Here is a 27,338-nt window from a genome sequence, read left to right as displayed (position 1 = left end):
CTCTAAACCTCCAAAGACATCAGACAATGGAAAGACATCCCATGCTAATGGATTGTCAGAATATTGTGAAAATAACCATTTTACTAAAAGCCACTTACAGATTTAATGCAATTCCAATCAAAATCACCATCCCATCCCAAAAATAGAAAAAAAAATGCCCTAAAATTCACACAAAATCACAAAAGACCCCACATAGCAAAAACAATACTGATAAAAAAGAACAATGCTGGAGGAATTGCCACTCCAGATCTTAAGATATATTACAAAGTCAGAGTAATAAAAACATACTAGCACAAAAACAGATATGCAGACCAATGGAACAAAATCGAAGACCCAAACATGAGGACTCATAACTTCAGCCATTTAATATTCGACAAGGATGCAAAAATCTACACACTGGTGAAAAGAAAGCATCCTCAACCAATGGTGCTGGGAAAACTGAATGCCTACAGGAAGAGAAAACATCAGACTCGTAGTTCTCACTTTGCACAAAACCAAATGGACCAAAGCCCTAGGTGTGACACTGCTCGGACAAGCGTAGGTGGTGCCATGCCTGACGCAGGTGCAGGAGAGGACTTCCTGAACAGAAGGCCAACAAGTAGGACTTCATAAAACTGAAAAGGCTTCTGCCCAGCTAAAGAACAATTGGGTGAAAAGGAAGTCTACAGAATGGGAGATTATCTTTCCCGCTAGACATGTCAGATTCATATACATAATGCCTCAGTGCTTAGGAGGCAGAGAAAGACAGATCTCTGAATTCAAGGCCAGTCTAGTCCACAGTGAGAGATTTCTAGGACAACAGAAAAATCATGTCTCAAAATACAAAAGCAAAACAAAACAATAAACTAAAATAATAAATAAAAAATGCCCAAAGAGTAAAAAAAAATATGATCCATTTAAAAAAGAGCCTGGGTCCCTCAGTTAAGATATCTCCCTCCCTACTCCCATATCTGTCCTTCCTCCATCTCAACCATCCCACTCCCCCAAGCTCTCCCCAACCCTCCCTTCTCTCTCCCCCTCTCCCCTTCCCTCTACTCCCAAGAGTGGTAGTATTGCTGGATTCCGAGGTAGGTTGACTCCTAATTTTCTGAGAAATCACCACACTGATTTCCAAAGTGGTTGCACAAGTTTGCATTCCCACCAGTAATGGATGAGTGTTCCCCTTACTCCACATCCTCTCCAGCATAAGCTATCATTGGTGTTTTTAGGAGTCCATGGGGATGACCCCAGCTAGGCAATGGAGAAGAGGGTAATGGAACTGGCCTTCTCCCATAGTCAGACTGATGACTATCTTGAATATGACCATAAAACTTTGTCTAGTGACAGATGGAGACAGAAACAGAGACCCCCCACATCAGGGCACTGGACTGAGCTCCCAAGGTCCAGTTGAAGAGCAGAAGGAGGGAGAATATGAGCAAGGAAGTCAGGACTACGAGGCATTGGTTCACCCACTGAGACAGTGTGCCTGAGCTAATGGGAGCTCACCAACTCCAGCTGGACTGGGAATGAATGAGCATGGGAACAAACTGGACCCTCTGAATGTGGTTGACAATTGGGGCAGACTGAGGGGCCAATGATAATGGCACTGGGATTTGTCTTTACTGCACGTACTGGCTTTTTGGGATCCTAGTCTCTTTGGATGCACACCTTTCTAAGCCTGGATGTAGGGGTTAGGGCCCTGGACTTCCCACAGGGCAGGGTGCCTTGCCCTCTCTTAAAACTGGAGGGAGTGGGGGAAAGGTGGGGGGAGCGAGAAGGAAGTGGGAGGAGGGGAGGAAGTGGGAATTTTGATTGCTATCATTTATACAGTAATAAAAGAAAGAGAGAGAAAAAAAAGAGCCTGGGAACTGAACCAATAGTTCTCAAAAGGGGGGCGGGGAAAAGCTAAGAAATATTTCATTCCTAGAAATTAGGAAATGTAAACCAAAAAAATTTGGGGTTTTGTTTTACCCCAGTCAGAACAGCAATGATCCACAAGATAACCAACAACAAATGTAGGAGGGGCCTGGGGGAAAGAGAGCCCTCATTCACTGTGAGAAGGACTGCACCCCGGTGCAGCCACTATAGAAGTCAATGTGGAAAATTCTCAAAAAAATAATTTCTCACTAATAACATTCTAGAAAAGTCAACTTAAGAATTGCCCAAAAAGGGTTTTGGAATTAAATGTTGAACAGTTATAATACTCTGGGATGATATTTGCAATCTCATGACATTTGATGGTCAATATTTCCTTAGGTCAATAAATATTGATCTGTTTCCAAACATAAATCTTTAACCTACCTAAGTATGCCTCCTCTAGCTATGACCTCCAACTGTATACTATCAAGAGGCAGCTATCCCATTGCTGGCCTTAGGAGCTTCTCAGGCTGATTGCAATTGTGGCTCCACTACCTCAGAACAGGAAAGCTTGGGGCTGGAGAGATGGCTCAGAGGGTAAGAGTATTGCCTGCTCTTCCAAAGGTCCTGAGTTCAATTCCCAGCAACCACATGGTGGCTCACAACCATCTGTAATGGGGTCTGGTGCCCTCTTCTGGCCTGCAGGCATACACACAGACAGAATATTGTATACATAATAATAAATAAATAATAAAAAAAAGAACAGGAAAGCTTCAGCAAGATGCAATTCCACTCAAAAACAATGGAAATCATGTACTTTGTAGGGTTTCTGAAACTTTCTTTTCTTAAGTAAAACAAATGACATAGACATACTCCCTTGCCAGGAAGTACAAATGGATCATTACCTTATCACGCCAACTATTATGTATTATCACAATTTCCTGGAAACTCTTCAGGCTTTTTATGCCTTTGACTCATTAATTATTCTAAAACATGTTTCCTTAAAAACAGTGAGCAGCAGGGTTATCGGCTCTTTTTCATAATTATGCATATCTCACTAATACAAAATGTTTTTTCCCACATTATTATGACTGGAAAGGAACTATGGAGAAAAAGAGCAGCTAACTCTGTGCCCCTCCTGTCTTTCAGGTTGTATTCCTAGTATGAGTCACAGTCAGCACAGAGTCACTAGGAGCTTGTCTACCTATGATTCTTGGACTTTGCTGGACCTGCCTCTCAGTTCTGCTTCTCATGCTGTTGACCTGTCAGTTCTGCTGTCTACCCCCCACCCCCCACAGGCACTGATAAGCATGCTATGTTCTAAGGTAAAGCAAGCACAAGTAATTCCCACCTTGAAGAGGGGGTCTACCGCATCTTTCAGGCTCTCAGCAAACACATTGCATCGGCTCAGTTGTATCCCTGCAAACCGCATGGCACTCTTTCATATTCAAATTTATGCATTTGTATAGCTGTGTTTCTCAACTTTTAAAAGCCAGTTTTTTCTTTTATGGCCTAATCATTTTTTATTCTCAAGGACTCTTATTTTTGAATGGAATTTTCTATATAGCAGGAAATTGGAAAGGCTGTTCCGCCTGTCTTGGCAGTTTGTCATTTACTTTCTTCTATATTCTGCAGAATGTCTGGCAGCTTCTTCTGTGAAGCAGAAACCCTGAAGGACCTCCTGTCTTTTGGAATGTTCAGCGGTCACTATTCTGTGGGTCCTGCATATCCAGTTCACATAGCATACCATTAAGTAGTCCAGGCAAGGGTAGTTTCTTGCCCAAATGGCTAGCCTTGTCACATTGAAGGTAAATTCCATAACAAGTTTCTTCAGTGCCCATCAACCTCTCTGAAGCAGTTGGTGCTGCTAGAAGCAGATATGTCTCACTGTTGAGAAAAGGCTAATTTCTTAAAACAATTTAAATACCATATTCCATAGATCTTTGAAGTGTTGAAGATTATCTATCTAACTGAAATATTTCTTTGTATATCTAGAAAGCCTAACATGACTACATGTTTGACTATTATAAATGACTACCTATTAATCTGCAATTTTTAATTATACATTACATTTTTAAAAGAGCTGTCTAAACATAATAACTTAATCAAGAACAGAAATACATATTACAGAAATTTGACCTTAAATTTGTATCAATAGACCAAGATTCACACCAATGCAAAATATTCATCTCTATATCTTATCTCCCTTATATTTTTTAAAAAGAGATTAACCATTAAAGAATTATATGCAACACCTTTTAAACGAAAACAAACATTTATAACAATCATTTTGGGAATTTGGGCATAGTTTTCTCCAAACTGCTTCTTGCAACTAAACTTTTTTAAAACTTTTTTAAACTTTTTTTAAAACTTTTTTTTAAAAACTTTTTTTTTAAAACTTTTTGCCAACTAAAAGTTGGGCAAAGTATTTTTAGGGTTCATGGAGAAATTTGGGGGGAACCTTGTTCCATCAAACCATATTAGGCTGGAAGGAATCCACAGGTTCTCATCTTTTGTGGAAATAAAAGCAGAACCTCTTTTCCAAAGCAATACATCCTTAGACCAAAATTAAGAAGTCAAGATACCTTTATGTTGCTTTAACTTAGCAGCCTATACAACAAAATGACTCTGTGTAGTTAGCTCATTGACAGTCAAAAAATTCAAAGAAAACACAGTAATATATATACTCCAGACTCTATGTGTTTTCCATCTTTATGTGGCTTTTTCTTTACTCCTTTAATCTATGACTGTCTGTACTCTTTTATATTAACTGTCTATATTCTTTATCTTCTCTCTCCCAAGCCTATGTACATTTTTTGAACACATTATGACCCATTCAGAGGTTTATTTTTGTCTGAACCTGTCTTTATTGAGTATCTGTAATTGTGTTCTGATCAGGAGTGTTTTTAAAGTGGTAAGCAGCTTGGTAGTGGCAGCTCTGGATGCTGGCTCCACCTCGCTTGGCTTTTTAACATGGCAGAGGTATGTTCACGGCCAGTTCTGGGACTATTGGAGGGAGCCGTGCTTACTATCTCAATTCTGGGAAGCAGCATGCAGCACATAAACTCTTTTTGTCTGGGTAAATGTTAAATCTGCCATTCAGCATGCTGTGTGGCCTGGAAATGTCTCCGTGTATGGTGGCGGGAATCCGCCATGCTTTCCTGCCTGTATACGCCTAGCAGACCCGATCCAGTTGCTTTCCCAGGAAGGGGTACTGAGTGGCAGGCATGCTCTCAGCTACTTTCCTCTGAACCCTGACCTGCTTTAAAGCACCCGAATCTAAAGTGTGTGGCTGGTCATGTGGGTTAGCCCCAAATGTTTGGGCACCATTTTATTTTATTTTTTTTATTTTTTTTTTTTGGTTTTTCGAGACAGGGTTTCTCTGTGGTTTTGGAGCCTGTCCTGGAACTAGCTCTCTAGACCAGGCTGGTCTCGAACTCACAGAGATCCGCCTACCTCTGCCTCCCGAGTGCTGGGATTAAAGGCGTGCGCCACCATCGCCCGGCTTGGGCACCATTTTATAGAAGAAGACTGTTCATTTGTTTCCCAGCCACCCAGATCCAAATAATCACACAGAAACTATATTAATTACAACACAACACGGTTTGATTGACGTCTTGAGCATATTTCTAGCTAATACATCTTAAATTAACCCATTTCTATTATATTTTACCATGCAGTTCATGGTTTGTTACCTCTTGCTTCCTGGGCAGCTACATGGTGTCTCTTTGCCTCTACCTACTCTCTCTATATCTCTGTTTGGATTTCCCACCTGGCTTTCCTCTGCTAAGCCATTGGCCAAAACAGCTTTATTCATTATTCAATAAAAGCAACACATATACAGGACATCTCATATCAGAGAGTTGAAGACTCTTGGCAATCTGTTCCTGGCATTTTTCTTTGGCTTTCTTACTTTGATCAATATAAAAATCAGACTCATTCCAAGAAAGTGACACCATCTAGTTGATAGTCTCTGACACTAAAAATCATGTCAAGTTTCTATGTATCATATGGGATGAAGACTTGGTCTAAAGCTGTATGGAATACAATTGGTCTTCGGGGTTACTGACTCCATTCAAATGGATCTTTCAGTCATGGCTGCAGGATATTTGATCGTACTGTGATCCTCCAAAACTATTAATAAAGTTAACCTTGAATTGTGGGATATTTGACTATACTGTGATCCTCCAAAACTATTAATAAAGTTAACCTTGAATTAGGTGGTGGAGTTAACAACTTGTTGACTGGAATTAGCCATAGAGATTTTTGAAGACCCATGTTATGATACAACAGAGAGGCCCAGGGAAGAGTAGGGAGGTGCTCAGAAAGATTCATGGGCCTTTTTGATCTGAGAAGCACAGAGAGAAAGGGAGTAAACTGGTCGTTCCTCTGCTGCTTTCTTGACCAGGCTCTTAACCCAATATCTGACTCTTAAGTTTTTATTAATAATGGAATATTATTTTTATTAATAATAGAATATTAAAATGCTTCAAGTGACTTTCCAACCTTCCGTTCCTCCTTATTAATTCTCTCACACACAGGCTGCATGATTTGACTCTTGGAATTATCATCTAGCTTTTTTAGGTCTTTATTTTAAATTCTTGATAGTACTGCCTTGAAAATCTGGTTTTGGTTTTTTGAGACAGAGCCTCAGTATTATGACCAGGTTAGCCTAGAATCCACAGAAATCCTGTCCTTGCCCCAGAAGTGCTGAGATTAAAGGCAAGCACCACCAAACCCAGCTGCCTTGAAATTCTTAATTTTTTTTTTTTGGACAAAAGGCCCCATATTTTCATTTTGCATGAAGTTCCCATCCACAGTTCTGGTTCTTATTGAAGACAATTAGAAACATCTTAAGTTCTTCCCCCAAATACACTTGCCATTTTTACTTAAAATTCCTTTTGCAATTTGGGCAGAATCAACCCACAACTATTTACTGTGCGTGCATGCATTAAATTTGTGCAGTAGCACTACCCAGCCCTTCTTATCAAAGGCTCACAGTCTCAGCAGATGTAATATGTATTCATGGTCTGATCTTGTTGGGCAGTAGGGGACCCTTCACAGAGTACTGGCTCTAAAACAAGTGCCACAGAATCTCCCACAAAGGTGCCTGTGATAAAGGCCTGGTTTTTAGGAGAAGGGGCTAGAAAAGTATGGGATGATTTCAGGCATGTCCTTGAAGCTGATTTTGGGATTCTGGCTCCCTCTCTCTCACCACCCATGAGGTGAATTGCTTTGTTTTGCCACACAATGCCACAATGTACTGTCTCACCACAAGCCTAAAAGTAAAAATGCCAACTGATAATGAACCAAAGCCTCCAAAAGCATGTGTGCTAATAAACTTTTCCTTTTATAAGTGTCTCAAATATTGCAGTGATGGAAAGCTGACCCAGACAACTGCAGAAGTGGGAGGATACGCGTATCGTATGCATGCACACGTGCATGCGGAGACAAAGGTGGATGGTGTTATCTTCCTCCTCTGCGCTCCACCTTATTAAGATAAAAGGTCTCTTGCTGCAACTCTCCAATTCAGCTACACTGGCTAGCCAGCAAGCCTCAGGGATCCTGCATCCACTCCCTCAGGTCCTCATGCTAGCACAGCAAGCTCTTTACCAACCAAATCACCTCCCTAGCCCCCTGGATTAGCATTAGTGTGGTAATGTTTCGTTGTTAACAAATCCCAAACTATGACTCTTCCAATGAGTTACATGTAGATATTTTGGGTGATGATAACTTTATTTTGGTTTTTGGTGGGGAGAGAGGCATGGGACAGTATCTAATGTAGCCCAGACTGACCTTAAACTTTCTCTGGAGCTGAAAGTGATCGTGAACTTTTGATCCTCCAACCTCCACCTTCCAAGTGCTAATTGCAAGACAGATGCTCTACCTACTGAGCTATAGCCCCAGCTCTAGTTTTTCACTTTCTTTGAGGAAAAAGTCTAATAGGTAGCTAAGGCTAGTCTTAAATCCATGATCTTTCCGTTTAAGATCCCTAAGTACTGGGGTTTCGGGTATAGGCCATGGTGCATAGCTTGCATCTTTACAGATAAAAATGAAGCTAAACCTTTTCATCTGTGACAGGGTCTCATTGTGTATGGCAGACTGGCCTGAAACCTGAAATGTAGTCCAAGTTGATCTCAAGGGTTGTTGGTTTTTAAATTTAATCTTACATATATCAGTGCTTTTATTTGCCTGTATTTATGTACATGCACCATGTACATGCAGTGCCTACAGAGGCCAGAAAACAGCATCAGAACCCATGGGAATGGAGTTAACAGATGGTTGTGAGACTCCACATAGGTGCTAGAAACCAAATGGAGCAGCCAAGTATTCCCAACCACTGAGCCATCTTTTCAACCTCTGGTCTCAAATTCTTGACCTACTGCCTCAATTTCCATAGAGCAAATTTATAGGCACACAACAGCAAATACACTCATTTTTTCTTTTAATTTTGAGATAATGTAATTATATCAATTCCCTCTTCCTCCTTTCCTTCCTCAAAACCCTCCCATATACCTACCCCTTCTTGCTCTTTCAAATTTATGGCATCTTTTTATTGTTGCTATATGCATATGTATATATATTTCTACCTACTGCCTGCTCAGAGTCTATATGTATGCTGTCAGGGGTGATCATTCAGTACTAGGTAACTTCTTGGTGTGCTCCTTCCTGGAGATTATTTGTACTACTATTCCTTAGCTGCTTGTAGTTCTCTGTGTAGGTTGGAGGCCTAGCCAGCTTTCTCTGTCTGTAGATGTTGCCCTTGTTCAGCTCATGTTTAGGCAGTCATGCTGGTGAGACTTTGTAGGTGTAGCTTCTGACACTACTAGGTGACACAATCTCACAGCAAACTCCTTGATTTCCTGGCTCTTACAATCTTTCTGCACCCGCCCAAAATGTTCCCTGAGCCTTAGGTGTAGGAATGCTTTGTATATGTATCCATTGGAACTGTGTTCCATAACTCTGTACCAAATACAATCAAATGTAAAAAAAAAACCTTCCTATCACCAGTTAACATATATGAAGGAAACCATTCCAGCTCACAAAATAAAATCTGACAAAGAGACCAGTGTTTCAAAAATGAGCAAAAGCAAAAATTTGTGTCATCTCACTAGTTACAAGAATTGCTTCAATCACATCATGCTTTAGATTGCTTACATTTTAAATTCACAGCTATTTCAACTCTTATTTACCTATAATAAATACATTTCATAAAAACATGTTACTATAAACATCACCCATTAAAATTTGGATTTCTCAGAAAGAAAAATAAAGTGGGAAATGGGCAACTAAGTTTTTCTAGTTCTTGATGATAAACACTGCCATGTCACTAAAGCAAGCTGCTAGTAACTGAATGTTTTTATAAACTACAGCCAAGTATTTGAAGCTCTGCAGGGCAGACTATCCTTTGCCTGAAGAGCATTACCTCAGTAACACCGAGTGATAATTAAGAGCAATGCAAGCTGACAATAAAGACTACAAAAGCAATTAGCACTTCCACTGACAAGTCTGGGCAGAAGACAGAATATGCTGATAAATCAACCCTTCATAAAGTCTGAATGCCAAAGAAAACAAAAATTTTAAAGATATTATTAACAGCTTGGCACAATAATCATTTTTAAATGTTTTAAGATGTTTTCCTCTTGATACCTTGTCCACTGAAGTAATTCTGAGTGCTTAATTAGTGTTTTATTTTTTTCTACTCTTCCCTACTATAAGCAAGAAGCTAAGACAGACCTTATCAATTATAATACAAGCAATAAGTTATGATTAAACTTCTAGATATCTCAGTAAGACAACTGTTAGATGTTTAAAGTTATTATAGTGTTACCCTAAAGAGATAAGGAATAAAATAACCTGGGAAGCTCCTAAAATGTCTCCCAGTGAATTTGCCTTACTGTGTCGTCAATTAATCTCTCTTTACTATAGTTGAACTATTGGCTCACAATTAACAAAGAGAACACAGCAAAAGTGATGGGACATGTCATTCATCTTAGTTCTGACTCAATTTAATACAGAAATTTATTGACTGTGCTAGAACACATTCTATTTAATCATTATTGGCTGAGATTTCCAGTTAAATCTCAACTTCCTGGACATACAGATAAGGCTGAGTTCTCAACATGGAATGTTATAAGATGTCTAAGTCATAACAATCTTACACTCACATCAATGAGCCCTATTCCTACTCCTTCACTTTTTCTGGCAAAAGAAAAGCATAAAGACTTTAGAAGACATGTACACACAAAGAACAAAATATAAAATTAACAATAAACTAATGACAGAGGATCATGTAATTAGAAATGGTCAATGGGAGTTATTTTCCTGGTATAGGATTCTTTTCCTACTGAATTCTACACACGGATGAGACAACTGAAATCTGTAACTAGTAAAAAATGATAGCATCACTCAACATGTTTTATTCATAGTATCCTATGATAAACTGCACTCACCAAGGAAGAAACACTCTAAATTCCAAACAGGAACATTAACTTTACAGCATTACACAGGTAACTAACTCTGTTTATAAATTTAAAGCCAATTACCAGGACCAAATTTTCCTTTTCAGATGACTGCTACCCAACCCAATAACTCAGCAGAAGAGTATGTTAGGTATCAGCGCTTACATAAAACATTTGCTGGCAAGAACACAATAATGAATAGCCTGAACAGATTAGAACTCCTGAATTATCATGAACAAATCGCCAGTGATGGAACACTGATGAACAACTGATTAGGTATGTAGTAGGACACCAAGATAGCCAATTGAACAAGTTGTGTGATAGCACAAGGACAATTTACACTTATAATACAAACAATACAGTTGGAAATGTGGTCCCTGACTTCTCAAGAGCCAACTGATAGACAGTTAATACATTAGCAGAATAAGATCTGAACATGACACAAGTGTATCAGCACTCAGCTATGATGGTCTTCATTCCTACACAAGTCTGCCTCTCAAAACTTTTATGAGATTACATGGATTGTCTGATTTAATTTACTATCTTCCTTTTTCAAAAGTTAACTGAGGTCCAAAGGTGGTAACTGGATGTGCTCTCTCTCTGACACACACACACACACACACACACACACGATAAAGTCAATGTTAAGATTACTCCAACTAGCTACTTATGAAGCTTCATGCTCACCTCATTGTTTGGCTTCTGTTATTCTTAAAAGTTCTTAATGTTAAAAACTATGTTCTGCTGGGCTGTGGTGGTGCTTGCCTTTAATCCCAGCACAAGGGAGGCAGAGGCAGGCAGATCTCTGTGAGTTTGAGGTGAGCCTGGTCTACAAAGAGAGTTTCAGTTTTCACGACAGGCTCCAAAGCTACAGAGAAACCGTATCTCAAAACACCAAACCAAACAAAAACTATGTTCTGTGCTATCTGTTAACTTTTTCAGCCTCCTACATGGAAATCAAGTTGAAATAGGCAAAAGCCCAAGATTTTAAGGTAAATGTGTATGTTCGGAAAGATAAAGGTTTCATTCCTGAACACTAAAAAGGAATTTCACGGAAATATAGAAAAAACTGTGGAAATAAAAATTCTTCATGGAATCCCCCAATTAAAGACATCATAATTTACTGGTGCCCTGCTTGAATGATTTGATAGTCACTCTCTACATCATAGCAAAATAATCTCTTATGCAAAGGACTAAGGAATTTACCATAGTGAGGATCTCATTTGCTCCCTTATATTGCCAGCATTCATATTAGTTATTTCCATAGGCAAAGCCTGTTGTTATACCATGTCTTCTTACCAGGTTTACTTCTTGGGCATCATTATCTCAACGACAGATGTCTTAATTCGCAGCTCTCAACTCTTCCAACAGATTAGTGTGTTTGTGAAGTTGATAAATTGCCTGACATTTTAGATAAGGCATTTGTCTATAATTCACATAACTGTAGGATTCACAGCGACTCTCACCTGTATATGGCTACCCTTGGCTCCTGGCTGCAGGACCCCTTCTGGCTTGCTACCACAGTCCCACCTGGCCAGCCTCTCGTTCTAAGAAGGCCAGGGCCACCAGGTACAGAGTGGAAGGAGACCCGGAACAGGGCTGCCTTGGGACCAGCCGTAGCTCTGAGTGCTGTGTTCTCAGAATCAGAACAGCAGCAGCTTGTCAGTACCAGCTATGTCTCTGCAATGACTCCAGCACAGGCAGCCAGCTGCCAGGCGCCAGGGCTAGATTTTCCTGGCTAGAGGCTCACAGCCAAAGCCCCAGGAAACATGGAATTTATTTTTACAAAATACATACCAAGAAAGTGATTCAGTGTAGGATGGGAGAAGCTAAAGGGCTCAAGAAAGAAAATTAAGTCTTCCTAGTCATGTTGCAAAATTCTCAGTGTATGTTTTAAGTGTATATTTAACACGATCAGATAAAAAGAACAATATCAGCCTTTAAGGAGTGAAGAGAAAGGTATTACTATGGGACAGACTGCTAAAGTTTTAAATACAGTCCCTGGGCAATGCTTCTCTATACACTAAATGTGGAACCCCGATTTTCAATGAATGTATGTAAAAACTTATCAAGGTAACTCTGAGTGTGTAGTTTAGTGGTACTTACCTGACATTTTTCAGGCTCTGATTAGATCCTCAGCAGAGAAATATACACCAATAAACAAAGCAAAATAAGAAATATACTTTCAGTAAGAGGCAAGAGAATAATAGCTGCAGAAACCATTCAAATATGGACCTGAGAACGGAGGTTCTGTAAGCTCTCCTCATACCAGTCCCTCTCAACACAGGTCTTTTCAGTGCTTATCAGAAAAACCATTTCCGCTCCATGGGTGGTTACCAATGCTAAGAGCACCCCTCACTTTTGTCCCCAATTATGTCTCCATTCCTCCCAAGCCCTGACATGTGGAGCTGCTTGTTATCCAACAGTTGAGCTGTCTTGGGACAGCTATTCAATCCTAGTTAAAATATGAAGGATCCCAGGAAGAAAAACTACTCTGTATTAGACATACCATCACCTCTGCCTTCTCTTAGAGAAGACTTTGATCAGTAGGCATAAAGGAGCATGAAACTCTGGGCGGGGTGTGATACATAAAAAAATTGACTGAATTTTAGTTTTAATAAAATATACAATTTACAAAGTGACAGCAGCTTAAGATTTCTGATATCAAGCTGCAGAACAACAGATAGTCAATGTAAAACTGATTTCATAAGTTAAATTCTAAGAAAGTACTATTAATGAAACAGAAAACTTGATCAAGCAACAATTTGGGGAAGGAATTAAGAAATCCCTGGATATAAAAAGAACTGCTCTAGAAAAAACAAACTACCAAAACATAGGAACAAACAGAGCACTGAATGAAAATATGCAAAGAGCTGGACAGCTATGGGACCATAGAAGCCTCAAAAAGAAACAGTAAGTTCAAGAGGAACATAAAGATCACTCCTAGAGCACCCTCTCCCCAAAAGGACATTCTTCAAAGCACACTAAGTAGTTCCTAGAATTCAAAGGCCTACTCATCACTATGAAACAGAAGAACTGCTATAAAAAACTTGAATCTCCTAACCAAAACTATGAGTTTTAAAAGTATAATACATTACAAACAAATTGCTCAGATTATGATCCACATTTAAGGCAAGTTTGTTTATGGAATAGTTTTGAAAATTGTCCACCTGGCCTCAACAACTATAATCTTCCTTTCTTCGGATACAAATAGAAGTCATAAAACTAGGAAAACAGTGAAGATTATCGAGACTGTTAATTGGCCCACCTTGTGGACATTTGCATAGGTACAATATAAATACTCACTTCCGTTTTAATTTTAGAATCAACAGATTCCAGGGAGATCGTAGTTATGGAACAGAATGCATTTGGAAATGTAAATATCCAGTTTAGCCTGCTATGTCTGTCAAAAGGAAGACAGGCAAGAGAAAGGATGACTTTAATATCATCCCACAAAATACACTTTTATAGTAAAGAGAAATGAGTTATATCCTAATATCAAAATGAGCAGATGTTTAAACACTGCAGGCCAAAGATATGTGTATATAAATATATATAAATGCAGCAGCTAGAAACTGTTAAAGGCAGTCGATTATGGACTAGGGGTGGGGATTTGAAAAAAACACTTCTTACAGAATTTTATTTCCTAACTATAACTATAGATAATTTTAAGGAAATTATTCAAACCTATGCATAGAGATGAAAGAATTAACTGAACACAGGAAGATTCACAGTTGGTTTGTGGTGTTGGTGAGATTATGTATACTTTCCAGCTTTATTTTGACTCAAAGATGCTATTTATAGTATTTATAATTAAGCAAAAATCACAAACTTTGAAAGCTATGACTAAGACTCTGAGTAAATGAAAATAAATTGAGACAAGCATTTACTATAAATGCTCTTTGCAAATACTTATTTGAAGAGAAAAATTAAAACAGATGTTAAAATAATAATGCAAACATCTTCATTCGTTCAGTCTTTCCCAGAAGTGAGTTTATAAAGGAAATGTTTTCCAGGTTTTCATCAGTTGAAGTGCCCTATTTGAGCCGTCCATGTATGGTGTTGTATTCCTGCATATCCACACATCAAGAACGTACACTGATCTATTTCCCTGTATAGTTTTCATTCTTTTTCTACAGGCTCAATACATTTTAGACAATCTATTCCTTTTTTTTTTATTTTAGTTTATTTTTAGTTGTTGAAAAAAATTTCCGCCTCCTCCCCGTTTCCCATTTTCCTTCCCTTCCTCCCCCACTACTCTCCCCCTCCCCCCACTCCATTCCCCCTCCCTCTCAAGACTGCTCGATCTATTCCTTTTTGTGTATTTTCTGTCCTTAAGAGGACAGAAATTCTCCTTCTGCTCCTGATTTGGACCTTGAGGTTTCAGTCCGGTACTCCAATGTGGGTCTCTGTCTCCTTTCATCACCTGATGAAGGTTAATATTCAGGAGGATGCGTATATGTTTGTCTTTGGATTCACCTTCTTATTGAGCACGAGCAAGGAACTCAGGACCACGAGGGGTGCACCCACACACTGAGATAATGGGGATGTTCTATCGGGAACTCACCAAGGCCAGCTGGCCTGGGTCTGGAAAAGCCTGGGATAAAACCGGACTTGCTGAACATAGCGGACAATGAGGACTACTGAGAACTCAAGAACAATGGCAATGGGTTTTTGATCCTACTGCACGTACTGGCTTTGGGGGAGTCTAGGCAGTTTGGATGCTCACCTTACTAGACCTGGATGGAGGTGGGTGGTCCTTGGACTTCCCACAGGTCAGGGAACCCTGATTGCTCTTTGAGCTGATGAGGAAGGGGGACTTGATCGGAGGAGGGGGAGGGAAATGGGAGGCGTGGCGGGGAGGAGGCAGAAATCTTTAATAAATAAATTAAAAAAAATAAAATAAAAATCACAAACAGTAAAAAAAAAAAAGAGGACAGAAGTTAAGTTAACCTTAATTCCTAACTCAAAAGATTTTTAAAATTCTGTATTTTATAATCTGAACTACTTTAAATTAGCACACAGGGTACTGGATATCTCCATGACATTTTTGAAAGTTTACGTGGAATTATTTTTTAATATGGCATGGGGTAGGTAAATGCAAGATACATAATGACAAGGTTTTTTCCATTACCAACTATAAAACATGAATAAAAAATATGATGAAACTGAAATACTGTGTTTGTTGATAAGTGGGCTAGATTCTAAGACTAATTTTCATCACCACATCTTATTATTAATGAAAACTACACATTAATATTTGATTTGTTTAAAACTACTTGCTTACTGCATTGATTTCAGGAGAAACAAATTTTCCAAATATGAGAACTAGAAACTGTAATATGCCACAAGAAAAATGAAAACGCTGTTGGAAAACTTAGGGGGAAATGTGTTTCATTTTTTATTTCCAAGGAAAATCTGTATATTATAAAAGCAAACATTTGTCATACCACCAAGTACAGAGTTCACATTGCAAACTGAACCATTTTCATGACATGTCTGATGATCTAGAAATCAAATAACTTTGAAAGGCTTCAGTCTCCACTGTTCCATGAAAATCATGTTATCATATGTACCACACTATTCCTTTTTTTAAAGGATCAAGTAGAAATTAGACCCAATAATTAACCAATAGTACATCATATCCTATTGCTTGTTTTATAGGATCATAAACACTGTACTTAGATTTAGCACTTGGACATGAAACATGTCTTAACTTTCTGAATATGCTAGAAATAACAAAAACATTTACAATGCTTTAATATTTCTAGTTAATACCATTTATATCAGTAACTGCAATGTTGTAACTTTCAGCATCTCACATAACTAGTCAATGAAGTTGGTTATTTTTAAGGGTTGGGAGTAAGAACAGAAGAACAGGAGATATAAGAATATCAGGTTTCACACTTCTGTTAAATTTTTAAAATAAAAACTGCTTTCTTCGCTGCATCAGAACTATCAGACTTGAAGTATGTTTGTTTGCTTTAATCCCATGACTCGTCATCCACTGGACTGGGAGCTTGTGAAGAAGAAATCCCCGCTGTATTCAAAGTGTTCTTGCCCTGGTAATTCTTTTTTTTAAAAAAGAAAAGAAAGTGAAAGAGACAAGTTATGGCAGTCTTAATATTACATTGTCTGGACTAATAGCAGAGACTCACTTTCTACCCTGTCTATCCCAAGCATGCAATGACTTTCTTATAAAATGATTCTCTTGATAAAAGGCCCATACAAATGTGTAAAGTCTAAATTGTACAAAATAACTCAAGAAAAAAGATTTTTCAAGTCCCTAAGTTTTAGAGAGCAGAAAAATTTAATATTAAACTTCAAGTAAGTATAAATGTTTATTAAGAACACTTCTCTACACCAAAATTTACTGCAAAGAAAAAATAAAAAACCTTGGCATGCCATTAAGACTTATAGCACCCTTGCCCTTGCATCTTGTCTTTTTTTAAATATTTATTTATTTATTATGTATACAATATTCTGTCTGTGTGTATGTCTGCAGGCCAGAAGAGGGCACCAGACCTCATTACAGATGGTTGTGAGCCACCATGTGGTTGCTGGGAACTGAACTCAGGACCTTTGGAAAAGGAGGCGATGCTCTTAACCACTGAGCCATCTCTCCAGCCCCCATTGCATCTTGTCTTAATAATATGGTCAAAATCAAAGAATTCTTTAGAAAGTTTAGAAGATCCCAACAAATACCAGCAAAAAGGAACTGGGGTGTTCAACTATAAACCTCACATACATACATTCTTATGTTATAAATGACATAGATAATTAAAATGATAGCTTTAATTACTGAATAGTATTGCCTCATAGAATCAAGCACATTTTCAAAGGGCAATTAGATACCCATTTCTTAATGTTTCTCAACTAACCTTCCTCGTGTCAACAGATGCAAACACAGTTCCTCTTGTGCTATTACTGAAGCCAGGAGGTACATATGTACTAAAGGCAATTTCTTCTAGCCAAGCAGGAACATCCTGTTGAGCCTTGAGAAAATAAAAACTTCTTATGCAACATGAAATCTCAAAAATTGTAAAACAACAAAGAACTACTCCATTTTAAGTATTTAAAGTTCAACTGTTTAGACTTACATCTGATAGTACTTTAACGAGAGGCTGTGCTAAATGGTTATCAGATTCTGTATCGAAAAAAGAAATTGCTCTGCCAGTATTTCCACAACGCCCAGTACGTCCAATTCGATGAACATATTCATCAATGGTAGAAGGAAGATCAAAATTGATAACATGTTGAACATTTTCAATATCAAGCCCTCTGGCAGCTACTGAAGTAGCAACAAGAACTGGGCACTTTCCACATCGAAAATCTCCAAGAGCTTGCTCTCTCTCCCTCTGTTCCCGATCACTTTTAAAAAAAGAATTTTGCATTAGAGTCACTTTTGAGGAAGTTCATCAAGCAGCATTATTTCAAAAAGTAAAAATGACAGCACATAATATTAATGCCCACTATGCATGCACCAAGTACTATAATAAACCATCAAGCCACCAATCTATCCCCAGTCTTTAGCTGTAACAGCCACCCCATTAGCAGATGGAGTAGGAGACAGCTAAAAGGACCAGAATATAAATCCCAGTAACTGAAAAGTAATTTCTAATCTTAGCATAAGAGTATATTTAATCTACTTGGTTAGAATTATTGCTCAAAAAATATTCTTAGAGTACAACTCCAGAATTCTACATATTCAAAAATTGTTTTAAATCTTCTAATAAAGTATCAATAAAGTTGTGTTAATGTACTTTTTTTTAGCATTCCAACTTCAAAAAAGAAAAGGTCAGAGATTAGATTAAGCATAAGAAAAATCTACATTTAAGAGCCAGAGACCTATGGACCACTCTTGACAAGTTCCCATTCATGAAGAGTTTAAGGCAGACTTTCAGTTTGCCTGTACCTACTACTTAGTTTCTATAAAAACAAAGATTAAAGGGCCAAGGAAACATCCAGTAAAGATGCTTTTCTCCAAGCCTAATAAATTGAATTCTATCTCTGAAACTCATATTTAAGAAGAGAACCAATTCCAAAAAGTACTGACACACACACAAGAATACTAATACAATTTCAAAAAATGAAGAATAATGTACTCACCCATGAATACTTGTAGTTGATATTTTTTCTTGACAAAGAAAAGTTGCAATGAAATCTGCTTTTTTCTTGGTGTCAACAAAAACCATAGTTCTTTCATCACCTAATAAAATCACAAAATTATTAATATCCAAACTATAAAATTTAAAAAGGCAGATAAGAGCAAGAAACTTTGTCTCAGCCACCGCTGTACTGCTAGAGTACAGAAAGAGTGTTTCCTCAACCAATGTTTGCCAAGGAAAGAGACAACTGTTTTCCTATTAGAGGGATTTTAAAAAGGTGTGTTTTCGTAAGCAAATACAAATAACTGCCTGCCATCTCTTAATAATTTCAAGTTTGTCTTGTTCACTTTTGCTTTTTCCATTTCGTACTCTATAAATGCCTGTTACTTCCACAAATAAATTCACTCTTTCACTATGCCCAGAGGGGTGAAGGCATTTACACTAATGACATCTGACCTTGGGCAACTAAACTCTAACATCTATGTGCCAATGCCATCTCTTATTTCAAACCCTTCATTTCCAGAACACAATACAGTTAAAGGTTGGCCTTTTCCCGAGGCTTAACTCATTAAAAAGTATTTACTTGCAAGATAAAGTATTTAACTGGCACAGATAATTCTATACAGGGGTAACTCTACAAAATGCTGAAAAAGAAAGATGGTAAGAGAGTTATAGCCTTAATAGAAGAAAGAATCTTTCTGCTCATGATCACTCTTCCCTACCTCCCTGTCAGCTCACTTTATGACAACTATTTAGCAGCTAGCTGTCACCATTCTAGATATTGGGGAAAAAATAAAGTTCCTGCTATCATTGTGGGCACATAGTAATACATATTAAATCCTAAAACCATCAGCAAAAAGAGTAGAATCTAGAGTTTACTTCTGTTCTAGCTGCTGCTCTATTGCTGTGAAGAGACACCATGACCAAGGCAATACTTATTAAAGAAGATTTAATTCAGGGTTTGCTTACAATGTGTCTCTGAGGATTAGTTCATTATAATGGCAGGAGCATGGCCACATTTAGCATTGGAGCAGTAGATGAGAGCTACATCCCGATTGGCAGGCAAAGAGAGGCTGGGCCTGGAACTGGCTTTTAAAACGTCAAATCCCAGCCCCTAGGGATACACTTCTTCCAACAAGGAATCACTTCCTACTCCTTCTCAAATAATGCCACTCCCTGGTGACTAATACTTCAAATGTATGAGCCTATGGGGGCCAATCTTGTTCAAACCACCACAGCTTTAAAGAAAACAGATGGTATCTGAGCAAGGATAGAACTACTGATAGTGAACTATGCAGATTCTCAGAGAAAGAACATTATAAAACAGAGGGGAAAGTAAGTATAAAGGTTCTGAAACACTTTCTCATGATACAAACAACAAAAATAAAAAAGAGGAGCTGGAGGATGGTTCAGTGGGTAAAGGCACATGCTGGTCTGTTCCCAGCACACATATGGTAGATTACAATCACCCCTAATCCAGTTCCAGGAGATCGAAAGCCCTCTTCTGACCTCAACAAATATCAAGACGTGTACATAGTACATATAAATATATGCAGGCAAAACACTCACATACATAATAATTAGACCTAAAAGAGAAAAACAGGTAACAGGTTCCATTGTGTCCTGGGTATTCTGAGCAGAGGTAACAGCAAGCACAAAAGCACTAAGGCAGAACTGTGGCTGGATATTTGAAGTAGAATAATGAACAAAGCATGGTTGGAGGACAGCGAACAAGGGAAAGACAGGATGTCAAAGAAGTAATGGAGGACATCACATTTTGAACAGAGATGTGCTGTGACCTTTAACTTAGTAGTTAAAGGAATATATGCATGCATACAGATGCATGCGTGTCTGGTTAAGACAAGACCTTACTATGTATCCCAGGCTGGCCTCAACCCCTCAATCCTCCTGTCTCAGCCACCCGAGTGCTGAGATTTTAAGCATGCACCACTATACCCAGACACGTATGATGGAAGAACCAAGAGGATTTTGCTATAATATCAGAAGTATAATTATGGAAAGAAATAAGAAATTACTTTTGCATCTAAGCAGCTGGAAGAATAAAATTACCATTAACTAATAAAACAAGGCTGCTATTTTAAAAACCTGTTTTGGGATTGGGAAGATGACTCAGTTGGTAAAGTGCCAGTCACGCAGGCATGATGTAAGCTGAGCTCAGATCCCCAGCATCCATGTAAAACACTAGGCACAACAGTATATGCCTGTACCTCAGCATAGGGGAGATGAAGACAGCAGGATGATCACTTGGGATCTCTGGCCAGCCAGTCTAGCCAAAGAGGTTAAGTAAGCTCCAGGTTCAGTGAGACCCTGCCTCAAAAAATAATGTGGAGTGGGCAAGGGCACTTTATCAAATGAGCCATGCACCCAGATTGCTAAAATCTGTACTTCTATGTTAACTCCTTAGCCTGCAACTGAAGTAGCAAAACTGAAGATATAAGCTCTGTGTGCATTTATAATTCAGAAAGGGCTTTATCATTCTGAAATCACTGAGTTAGTGCCCAATGGGAGTATTAATACAAGTCTCCAAAAAAAAAAAAAAAGCTCTATTCTGACTGGTTTATAAAGATGGATAAAGTAGAAAAATGCCATTGAAATATCCCTAAAATTCCAAGAAAGTAAAAAAGTTAACTTCTTATAAAGATGAATAAAGTAGAAAAATGTCATTGAAATATCCCTAAAATTCCAAGAAAGTAAAAAAGTTAACTTCTTATAAAGATGAATAAAGTAGAAAAATGTCATTGAAATATCCCTAAAATTCCAAGAAAGTAAAAAAGTTAACTTCCTAACACTTTTCAGGTAAGTTGTGAACATTTTGAGCTAAGTTTTCATAATTAAGTGAAATCTTTCATGAGAATGATTTATTTATTTTGGTTTTTAAAAGTACTGTATTTTTCCTCTTAAACAAGGTTAATATTATATAAACATGTATCAAATAAGATAAAATATTCCTTCATGATTAAGTTATGAACATGTAACTCTTCATTAAGCTACACTGAGTCATTATTGAACAATATTTATAAGTATACTATAATGAAAATCATTCTAAAAAACTTCAAGTAACCTAAAACAGTAGACAGTGCTAGGGAGCATACTATCTCTCAGGGACTACAGGACAGCTCAGTCAAGGTGTTTGGCACTGATTCTGAGAGCTTGAGTCTGATCTGGAATACTGTGGAAGAAGAGAACCAATTCCTACAAGAAGTTTTCTGATCCTCATACATTCTCCATTGCATGTTGTGTAAACACATGTACACACACATATGTAAATAACTATTTAAAAAACATTGCTCATTATTACAACTGACTTCTCATCCCGCTGTCTCAAAACTGACATTCCAGCTGAACAAGAATCATTAAACTAGGAGAATAAGTGTGGAGGGAAAGTGTAGTACATAAACACACTACAAGATGATCATGCCAGTTATTTTCAGTCTCATAACAAAGCTACTTCAAGCAAACACAAAACAAAATTTAAGAACAAAAATAATTTGGAGGAAGACAGAGAAATTATTTTCATGGGTTAAATTATGAAGGACAGAATTTGATTCTCAAGTCCCCTCCAGCCCTGAAACACTTTTAACTTCATGAATATGAGAAGACTCTTTAATGGGCAAGAAATGAGGAACCAGAAACACAAAATCAGCAAGAGTTCACATTGTTTTTTCTTTGAAAACTGGGTCTTGCTATTAGGCCATGGTGGTCTTGAACTCACATACCACCTGCCTGACCTTCATGAAAGCTGGGGTCCCAGAGCTGTTTACATGTACAGACTGAAGAATTAGCTTTCAACATAGTAACAGTGCTAAAAACATGTGTTATGTTACCTTTAAACCTTTCTAGTTTTCTAAAATACACACACACACACACACACACACACTTCTGTTGAAATACTTTTTAGCCAAGTACTGGTAAACTAAGTCTCAAATACCTTCTATATTCAACTTATATGACATAAAGGAATACTTTTATACAATTTATAATACAAACTAAGTCATAGTCATCTATAAAGTATTCACAGAAAAATATTTATTAAAATTATTATACAAAATGGTGATTTTAAAAAATATTTTAAAATTCAAAATCGCAACAAAATAATTATATTAAAATAAGGTACCTATGTTTCGTAGGATCTCAACAAGTTTTTCTCTTTTTGAATACTGGCCAATTTGAAGAATGGTCTGCTGAACATCTCTGCAAGCTCCTCCCACTTGTCCAACAGCAACAAACAAATAATTTGACTTTAAAAACTCCCCAGCCAACCTTAAAAGAGAAAATATTACTCCTTAGCTTATCCTTGTCCATTTGTGCTCATGGTGTTTCAGTCCTGTGAATGTAACTCACAGCAACACAAAGACTGGTAAGATGGTTACTTATGCTACCCAAGTATTATTCTCAAAGACCAGGATAAAATGTTAAGACTTTTAAAATATACAATTACTAACAAAAACATCTGTGCCAAACTATGAACTCAGGAAGTTTCAGTGAACTGTAGAGGACGGGGGATGGATCTCAACTGGTAGAGGGCTCCTTAGCATGTCCAAAGCCCTGGGTTTGATTAGCAGCACCACATATACACCAGGTTGTGGTGGTGCATGCCTGCAATCTCAGCACTCAGGAGGTAGAGGCAACATCATCTCTAGCTACACAGCGAGCTTAAGGCCAGTCTGGGCTATATGAGACCCTGTCTCATGAGACGGAAGCAGGGAGGAAGGAGGAGGGATTGAAACATAAACCTAAAGCACAAATTCGATTCTAATCTCATTTTTTATGAATACTTGCTATTGCTCAGATTTATTTTCTGAAATATTACTTGTTAAGTTACTCTTCTTTAAATAAATGGTTTTAAGTAAACCAGATTACAGGTCAATGTTTTTCATGTCACAATACATATAGAAAAATGAGACCTAAGGGCCATGCAAAACTAGGCTATAAGGTCGCCTCAAAAGTTGACACACAGTAATTTACTATGTGAATGCAGCTGAAAGTCATGCTTTATATCACCCACAAACACAACCCTGTGGAGACACTGCCAATTAAGGCAGCTGAGCTTTTAGGGTTAAGAAGGGAGAGTACAAGTCTTTAGTAAATGCTACCCTTTTGTGTAGGTAAGGTAGCAGTCCAATGTTTTCTAGTTGTTTCCTTGAATGTAACAAAATAGCTCAGACTCAGCATACCCAAAATCTAGAGAAGTTATTGTTTCTTCTTGCTCCTTATTTATTCTCTTGCCATAAAAACACAACTTTTTTTTCTTAGTTTCCAGTTTCTTCCAATTATGTTTTTAAATTTTTTTTGGAATTATAATTACATCATTTCCCCTTTCCTTTTCCTCCCTCAAATCCTCCCATGTACTACCCCCACATTGCTCCCTTTCAAATTTATGGCCTCTTTTTAATCATTGTTACATAATGCATATTCATTCTTTTCTTTTTGGGTTTTTTTTTTTTTTTTTTTGGTTTTTCGAGACAGGGTTTCTCTGTGGTTTTGGAGCCTGTCCTGGAACTAGCTCTTGTAGACCAGGCTGGCTCGAACTCACAGAGATCCGCCTGCCTCTGCCTCCTGAGTGCTGGGATTAAAGGCGTGTGCCACCACCGCCCGGCTTGCATATTCATTCTTAATACAACCTAATCAGTCCGTGTGATGGTACTTGTATACATATGTTTTCAGAAGTTTTTTTTTTTTTATTTTTTTGAGACAGGGTTGCTCTGTAGCTTTGGAGCCTGTGCTGGAACTAACTCTTGTAGACCAGGCTGCCTCTGCCTCCCAAGTGCTGGGATTAAAGGTGTGTGCCACCACTGCCCAGCAGAAGGTTATTTTTTAATATACCTTCTTCAAGAGTTAATTCCCTCTTCTCCCAGGCAATTGAAAATTTTAGTATCTGTTACCCCTTCACTTGCTTAAGCATTCATGACACATGGTATTGGGAACACAAAGATGAATACATTGGTATCAACCTCAAATAGGACAAAGTTCTATCAAATTTTTTTAATTCAGGATTAGAATATTAACATTTACTGCACAGAATATTAAACTCCAAGAAAAGTACAATGCTTTCTATAGTTTCTTCCACAAAAGAAAAGATATGAAATTAAATTCATGTATTAGAGCCTTTAAAACTTTTAGACTTGCTGGGCGGTGGTGGCGCACAGGCAGGTGGATCTCTGGGAGTTCAAGGCCAGCCTGGTCTACAAGAGCTAGTTCCGGGACAGGCACCAAAGCTACAGAGAAACCCTGTCTCGAAACCCCCTCCCCCCCAAAAAAAAACCTTTTAGGCTTGATCCATACGAACAGCAAGTAGGGAAAGTTATATTTGAATAATTTTTAAACAACTGGCAATCCGAATATTTTTCAAAGACTGAAAATTAAAGGAATGTAAAGGAGGTATTACCATGATTCAAAGTAGTTTGGCTTCAAAAGACTAAGGTACATAAGCCCAAATAAGAAAAGACAGACATAAAGGGGAAAAGTAGGTTCAACTTTGGACCTCAACAAGAGTCGCTACTAACTTGTTTCTAAGAAAAAAATACCTCACCAAAATTAAGTATGAAACTCTGTGGTTACATAAAAAATCATGTGTACAAGAATAACTTGAGTTACAGGTAGAAGTGGAAGCCAACGGCTGCTGTTAGGACTAAAGACATATGCCACCATATGCACCTTTAATTGTTTTAAATAAGGAAAATATTTACCTTTGGATTTCTTCTGGAAAAGTTGCACTGAATAAAAGGGTTTGGCGCTGTTCTTTTGATGGCATTCCAGGACAAGAAATTAACTTCTTCATTTCTGGTCCAAAACCCATATCCAACATTCGGTCAGCTTCATCCAATACTAAGTACTTGACTTGTTTGAGACCAATCTTTAAGGATATTTTCAAAGACAAGAACAGAAAATGCATACTAGTTTATATTGAGCTAAAATACACTCCACAATTTCAACTGTTAAAAGTATTCTTAAGGGCTATACTGGCTAGTTTTATCAATTTGACACAAGCTAGAATCATTTGGGAAGGGAACCTCAGTTGACAAAACGCCTGTGAGGCACTTTCTGAATTAATAATGTAAGTGGGAGGGCCCAACTCAGTGTATGGGGCCATCTCTGGTCTGATGGTCCTGGGTTGCTATAAGGAAGCAGGCTGAGTCATGAGGAGCAAGCCAGTAAACAGCATTCCTCTATGGCCTCTGCTTCAGCTTCCTGCCATGCCTTCAGTCGCTGCCCTGACTTCCTTCAATAATAACTATGATGTTGAAACCTTTCCTACCCAGTTTGGTGTGAACACAGTGTTTTATCACAGAAACAGAAACCTTATCTAGTACAGGGAAAATCAAGGCATATAATGATAACTGTTAGGCTCATCATAGATATTAGATAATACTAATATATCTGATATAAACTTTTTTTTTTTCAAGACAGGGTTTTTTGTGTAGCCCTGGCTACCCTGGAACTCATTCTGTAGACAACGCTACACCCAAACTCAGAGAAAAAGACCTGCCTGCTTCTACCTCCCAAGTGCTGGGATTAATGGCACGCACAACCACTGCCCAGTCTGATATAAACTTTTACTACTGATGTATAAAAATATTCCATAAATTAAGTTTAAAAGAATCTAAAGTATCTACAGCAATATTTTACCCTACAACTTCTGCAATTAACTGAATATTCTATTATCTCCAATTTCTAACCTATTAGGCACTATCTATATGTAGTTTGAAATACAAATAATTGTGAAATAATTTTATTATTTTAAAACATAAGTTGCAACATATAGCTAACAGTTACTTATATTGGACATCATGGATCCATATTGTATTATATGGAAAAATCAAAATATTTAATGTAAAAAATAAAATCTAACAACATGAAATACTGAAAATATATTAACTTGAGACAGGGTCTCACTGTGTAGCTCTGGCTGTCCGTGAACTACAAGAGACTTTGATACTACCACAAAGATGGTTTAAGATATGGGTTTTTCTAGTTATCTTTTTTAAAAGTGCCTTTACCAAAAAAGAACATGTTTTAAGTACCCCCTTTAGAGAACACAAAATAATCGATTACAGTTCATTAACATGAACTTAAAGTATTAAGTGATGTAATAACTGGGTATGAGATTCTCAAATGAGTATCTAGCCCTAAAATCTCTTCTTAAAAGACCTGAAAATAAACAGCTCACACTACTACCATTCACATGCTTTAACAGAACACACTACTACCATTCACATGCTTTAACAGAGAACAAACTATTGATGCCCCAAAGAATGTGTCTTAGGAAAAAACTATTTCACCAAAACATGTATGGACTTTGTAAAAATATTCATTGTATTTTCTTCCATATAACAAAATATTGCTGGAAACAGATACAGGATCTGACCCTAATGCTATTGTTTACTAGAGATAACTAAGGGATTTTAAGTAATTAATCTCACTGTTTGTTTTCCCAAGTATAAAATAGAAAATACTATGCCCTGTTGGAATTATCCTGACAATTATGAAAATGAATTCACAGGACCTGATACAAGCAGAAACATAAACAGTGCTCTGGGAAATACACCTTTCATATAACACACCCATCACTGTAACATGTTGTTACCTTCCTGAAGCTTACCTTTTCTTTACCTATGATATCCATCAGCCTCCCTGGTGTAGCACATAGTATGTTACAGCCTTGTACTATCTGTCGGATTGAATGCCCAAACTGGGTTCCCCCATATATGACAACAGCTCTTACACAAGTCCTACAGATAAGAGAAATGCCATTTTCCAGTTATTTGGAAATTATACATTTGTTTCTAACACTTTATGAAATAAGACCAATAAAGGAAAAAACATTCAACTATCTAAAATATATTAAATTTCATTGAGAAAGGAAAGTTTATAATGTCAAAAGGCAAATAAAACAAATCAGGAAGGACTATTT

At 37.7% G+C, this 27,338-nt stretch overlaps 1 protein-coding gene across 5 annotated transcripts in view; it reads right to left on the bottom strand.

Annotated features, from left to right (window-relative positions):
* Nucleotides 1-16,282: 16,282 nt before the first annotated feature.
* The window catches only part of Ddx4 (DEAD-box helicase 4), a 51,758-nt gene continuing 40,702 nt past the window's right edge, over nucleotides 16,283-27,338 (bottom strand). For 3 of the 5 annotated variants that reach the window (XM_041663568.1, XM_041663571.1, XM_041663570.1), the window contains 7 exons: nucleotides 27,027-27,156; nucleotides 25,114-25,280; nucleotides 22,542-22,687; nucleotides 18,408-18,507; nucleotides 17,399-17,669; nucleotides 17,180-17,293; nucleotides 16,283-16,360 (listed from right to left, as the gene is read on the bottom strand). In XM_041663568.1, coding sequence (XP_041519502.1) covers nucleotides 16,283-16,360; nucleotides 17,180-17,293; nucleotides 17,399-17,669; nucleotides 18,408-18,507; nucleotides 22,542-22,687; nucleotides 25,114-25,280; nucleotides 27,027-27,156 — 1,006 coding nt within the window. Of the gene's footprint in view, nucleotides 16,370-17,179; nucleotides 17,294-17,398; nucleotides 17,670-18,407; nucleotides 18,508-22,541; nucleotides 22,688-25,113; nucleotides 25,281-27,026; nucleotides 27,157-27,338 lie in introns of all 5 variants that reach the window. The other 2 variants (XM_041663567.1, XM_041663569.1) reach the window with 1 other exon arrangement.

This window comes from Microtus oregoni, unplaced genomic scaffold (assembly GCF_018167655.1).
Source record: "Microtus oregoni isolate MIOR12 unplaced genomic scaffold, Mior012 000014F_ref0000157, whole genome shotgun sequence".
In the NCBI taxonomy this organism is placed as follows: domain Eukaryota; kingdom Metazoa; phylum Chordata; class Mammalia; order Rodentia; family Cricetidae; genus Microtus; species Microtus oregoni.
This window is presented reverse-complemented; position numbering and strand designations above follow the sequence as displayed.